Raw genomic sequence first — 5070 nt, forward strand, 5'->3', positions numbered from 1 at the left:
GAGGAACAAGGAAGGTAGCCAGTGCCCCAGAATCACTGGCCTGAGAGAGAGGAACAGACTCCACCTGTGGGACGCCTAAACCCCCCAGGGTGTGGCCGGATGGGGTGCATGGAAGGGAGGCGGGGTCTGGGCTCCTTGTCAGAGGATCTGGCTGGAGAAAGGCAGAAGCTTATGGACTGACCATCTCCAGGCCTCTGCGGGAAAGGGTGGAGGTACGGAAGTAACGTTAGGGAACGGGATCCATGGATGGTAGCCCCATTTTGACTGTTATTAAGAAGACCTGGAGGGACCCACGGGTGTTTTTCTGGGAGCATGGGATGGCGGGCCTTCCATTCGCTGCTTAAAACACTGCTATTTTATTTACATTGTTAACCAAGAGCAATGAACTTTTATAACTTTTTTTTTTTTTTTAAAGAGGAGTGTGAATGTATCAACCGCCTGTGTAGACGCTACATTTGGGGCGGGTGAAGAGTACCTTGAAAGTGCAAGTTCAGGTCGGGGGCGGGAGGGCGGAGCTTCGCCTCATCCTGGCAACTCCTGCAGAAGCCGCAATGAAGAGCGGTACGTGGAAGGGGTCGGGGATGGAGGACGGGCAGCACAAATACCTGCCACCCCACCCTAGAGGTAGTGGAGGACGCAGAAAGCGGCTCCTCTGCCCCGCCCAGGCCCCAGGCGCCGCTCAGCCTCCCTCCCCGCCCCTCCGCGCGTGACCCGGCCCCGCCCACGTGAGCCCCCGCCCCGCCCCGCCCCGCCCCCCACTCCCAGCTACTCTGTCACTTCCTGATTCCCGCTTCCTGCTTCCCAGAGGCCGGGATCCGGAGCCACCCGAGGCCTGTGCTGCAGCCCCCGGCGCCCACGGTGAGCGCAGCCGGGCTGGGGGGGCGGGGCAGGAGGGGATGAGGCGCGTTGCGGGTCCGAGGAGCCCCTCCCCTCTACTGCCCCCTGGTCAGCCCCAACTCCCCTTGGCCGCCGCCTCTCGTCTCTTGGGCTCCTGAAGTTGGTCTCCTGGTTCTCTGTGGATCCCACTTCGAGGCAGCGCTGGGATGCTCTGAAGCTGGCAGCTGCGTTCCATCTCCCGCTCGGTCCTGCCAACACCCCTGCGCCAGGCTGGGACTCTCTGTAGCTCCCTGCACTTTTCCTGGGATTTAGAACTGGGTCCCACAATGGGGAGCCCTTTTCCTGTCTTCTCTCTCCTTCCTCCCAGTTACCTAGTCTCCAAATCCCTGGGCAGGGAAGAGGCTGCTTCCAGCTGGCTGGCATCTACCAAGAACTAAACTTTCTCCAGCTTCTGCACCTCCCACCTCCTACCCCCCCCCCCTCCCCCCCCCCCCTCCCCCCCCCCCATGTCCTCCTCCCCCCCCCCCCACACACACACACATACCAGAGCCAGGGAGGGGTCTTGGTTGAGCCCTGTAAAGCCCATTGGGACTCTGCAGGGTCCAGGGCTCAGTGCATTCACCCCTGCAGGTCACCACTTGGGGGAGGCAGCCGGGCTCTTCACCTGTGACCTTTCTCTGGGGAACCTGAAACCCAGGCAGGTTACAATGACTAGGTTCCCAGTTGCATCCTCCTCACTTCCCTTCATGCAGCCTTGGAAAGACTGGGGTTGTTGGGATGGACCAAGCTGATCCACGCCTCTCTGTCCTACAGACATGTCCTTCCGCAAAGTGGTGCGGCAGAGCAAATTCCGTCATGTGTTTGGGCAGCCGGTCAAGAATGACCAGTGCTATGAAGACATTCGAGTGTCCCGTGTTACCTGGGACAGCACCTTCTGTGCAGTAAACCCCAAGTTCCTGGCGGTGATTGTGGAAGCCAGTGGTGGCGGTGCCTTCCTGGTGCTCCCCTTAAGCAAGGTGGGCCCTGTTAGGTCTGGGAGAGGTACTGGAGACACCTCGGCCACACCTGCTGTACCTGTCTGCACACCTGACATCCCTTATCTTGCCTCTGCTAGATAATGACACTGCTGGGCAGGTGTCATAATCCAGATTTATTGCCCAAGAAGTGTTAGCACAAAGTGTGAAAGCAGTTTATTGCCATGGAGTCAGAGTTAGAGGCAAGAAACATTTTTTGCTCACCGGGTGATTGGAGCTCAGTCACATCTGGGCCACTTGTGAGCTGAGCCAAGGGCACCATTCTCACTCCAGAGAAGGGAAACTAAGGCTCTGGGAGGGATGGAGCAGAGGTCTTGGATCCCACCTGATTGCCCCTCATGCCCTTAGACGGGCCGCATTGACAAGGCATACCCAACGGTGTGTGGGCACACAGGACCTGTGCTAGACATCGACTGGTGTCCTCACAACGATGAAGTCATCGCCAGTGGCTCAGAGGACTGCTCGGTCATGGTGAGGCACAGCACTGGTTGGACCAGGGTCATGGGTGTGATTCAAGGTTGCAGGCAGCAGGGGCAACATAGGACTCAGCCCACTGGCCCTGTCCCTACCACAGGTGTGGCAGATCCCTGAGAATGGGCTGACCTCCCCACTGACTGAGCCGGTGGTGGTGCTGGAGGGGCACACCAAGCGAGTGGGGATTATCACCTGGCACCCAACAGCCCGCAATGTGCTGCTGAGTGCAGGTCTGTACTGTTCCTGCCCCACCCCCATAGCCATCTCCCTCCCCATCTCTGAAATGTCCCAGCAGCCTCTCCCAGGCCCCTCTGACAAATGGGGAAGCTGAGGTCCTCAGAGGTCGTGAGATCCAGGCTGGTCCAGGAGTTGGGCAAAGTGGGCCTGGTGAACCAGTGGCCCCCTAACACCTACCCAGGACTGAGCTGACAGCCCCTCACCCTGCCAGGCTGTGACAACGTGGTGCTCATCTGGAACGTGGGCACAGCAGAGGAGCTGTACCGCCTGGACACCCTGCACCCAGATCTCATCTACAACATCAGCTGGAACCGCAATGGCAGCCTCTTTTGCTCCGCATGCAAGGACAAGAGCGTGCGCATCATCGACCCCCGTCGGGGCACCCTGGTGGCAGTATGTGGCTGCAGAGGGCGAGGATTGCTGTAGATAGGTGTAGGAGCTTGATTGGGGCATTGCACTAACTGGCCTGTCCCCCTATAGGAGCGAGAGAAGGCTCATGAGGGAGCCCGGCCCATGAGGGCCATCTTCCTGGCAGATGGCAAGGTGTTCACCACAGGCTTCAGCCGCATGAGTGAGCGGCAGCTGGCGCTCTGGGACCCAGTGAGTGGCTGTGGCTAGCCTGAGGGGCAGTCTTGAGACTTGGGCCCCACCTAGGCCAGGTGGGCAGGGGTCACCCTAGGGAGGCCTGCAGTTCCCAGTTTCTCTGCCTGGCACTTGAGCCTCTCCTGTCCTGCCTCCTGCTCCCTGCCCTCCTCCCACATCCCTGTTGCCTCCCGCTGCCTCCGCGTCTCTGCCAACTGCAAGTCACTTCCCCACTTTACTTGCCTGGACCACCGGCTGCCCATCGAGGCCCATGGGGGGAACTCCCTCCTCCAACCTCCCAGCCCTTCCCCAGCACACTCTTTCCCAGTGTCCCTACACACTGACCTCCAAGGCCCCTTCGAGGCAAGGACTGATGCTACTTGGCAACCTGCTAGAGAATTTCTCAGCCTGCTCAGGGGGCTGGGAGTAGGCTTGTGGCCTGGAGAAGGTGGGGACGGAGAACCCTGGAGTGGAAAGGAGGACCTGTTGAGGGACATTGTGTGGCACAGGCCTCTTGAGCCTGTCCTGGTAGTTTGGGATGGAGGAGGAGGTTCTGCTTGGCCTGACTGCCCCCAATGTACCAGGGAAACCTTGAGGAGCCCATGGCCCTGCAGGAGCTGGACTCGAGCAACGGGGCCTTGCTGCCCTTCTACGACCCCGACACCAGTGTGGTCTACGTCTGTGGCAAGGTGGGGATGGGCAGGGCCGAGGGAGCAGTGGGTGGGGAGAGCAACAGCTGAGCGCTGAGCCCCCTCCCCACACAGGGTGACTCCAGCATCCGGTACTTTGAGGTCACAGATGAGCCCCCCTACATCCACTTCCTGAACACATTCACCAGCAAGGAGCCCCAGAGGGGCATGGGCAGCATGCCCAAGAGAGGCTTGGAGGTCAGCAAGTGCGAGATCGCCCGGTAAGAGGGCCACTGAGGCAGCTCAGGGTTCACCTCAGGGATCTGGCATGAGACTGAGTCAACCTGAGGGACAGCCAGAGGCACCCAAGATGAAAGGTTAGATCACAGGAACAGAATGTGCCACAGAGCCAGGGGTCAGCCTGTAGGAAGGAGCCATTTTGGCCATGGGCAGGACAGGCCATGGGAGGGAGTCTCCCAGGCAGTCCTGGGAGGGGTGTCTGGGGTAGGAAGCAGAAATGGCGGGTGTGGGGAGCCTGGAGAGCTGATGGGGGGGTTTCACCCATGGCTCCTTGCCCCTCTTTCCAGGTTCTACAAACTACATGAACGCAAGTGTGAGCCCATCATCATGACTGTGCCAAGAAAGGTGAGGCCACTCAGTTGTACCTGGCTCCTTATCTAGCAGGTGGGCCACACAAAGGTGACAAGAGTGAGGCCTGTGAAAGGGACTGTGCTAAGCAGGTGGCAAGCAGGATGAGACAGGTTGAGCCAAGGCCTCACCTTGCAGGAGCCACAGGAGACAGATACCCACAGTTAACTGGGGAGTGGCAGCCCCGATGGCTTCCCAAAGTTGAGTACCATCCAGAGGTGGGTAACCCAAGTAAAAGGCACAGCAGTGGGAATGCAGAGCAGAACAGGAGGGAGTCTGGCTGCAGAAAGAGTCCCACAAGGAGGGGACCAGGCCATATGTGGCTTAGCTTCAGATGCTCAGCTAAGAGCCATGACCACACTTCCACTGTTCTCCACTTACATCTGCTGGGTGCTATACTCAGAGTGTTGGGCACGTCTCAGGGAGCTGAGACCAAGGCTTACAGTGCCTGGCCCAGGAGCTCACCATCTGTGGTGTACAGACTTGGCCCCCAGAATCCCACAAACCACACAGCCAGTCCCTGCAGCTTGCAGGGGAAGGTGACAGGGGACCCTGCTCAGGAAGGTTGGGGCAGCCTTCAGAGGGAGTAGTCCAGAAAGGAAGTTAAAGGACAGATTTTTTTTTTTTTT

At 59.2% G+C, this 5070-nt stretch overlaps 1 protein-coding gene across 3 annotated transcripts in view; it reads left to right on the forward strand.

Annotated features, from left to right (window-relative positions):
• Window positions 1-789: 789 nt before the first annotated feature.
• Window positions 790-5070, forward strand: part of CORO1B (coronin 1B) — a 6190-nt gene continuing 1909 nt past the window's right edge. Inside the window, exons 1-9 of one of the 3 annotated variants that reach the window (XM_012810483.2) lie at window positions 790-858; window positions 1651-1853; window positions 2220-2342; window positions 2446-2575; window positions 2794-2975; window positions 3063-3182; window positions 3749-3853; window positions 3929-4074; window positions 4381-4438. In XM_012810483.2, the coding sequence (XP_012665937.1) occupies window positions 1653-1853; window positions 2220-2342; window positions 2446-2575; window positions 2794-2975; window positions 3063-3182; window positions 3749-3853; window positions 3929-4074; window positions 4381-4438 (1065 nt within the window). In that variant the 5' untranslated portion in view covers window positions 790-858; window positions 1651-1652. Of the gene's footprint in view, window positions 859-1477; window positions 1535-1650; window positions 1854-2219; window positions 2343-2445; window positions 2576-2793; window positions 2976-3062; window positions 3183-3748; window positions 3854-3928; window positions 4075-4380; window positions 4439-5070 lie in introns of those variants that run through there. The other 2 variants (XM_023518283.1, XM_012810484.2) reach the window with 2 other exon arrangements.

This window comes from Otolemur garnettii, unplaced genomic scaffold, assembly GCF_000181295.1.
Source record: "Otolemur garnettii isolate 467f Iridium unplaced genomic scaffold, OtoGar3 scaffold00134, whole genome shotgun sequence".
Classification (NCBI taxonomy): Eukaryota; Metazoa; Chordata; class Mammalia; order Primates; family Galagidae; genus Otolemur; species Otolemur garnettii.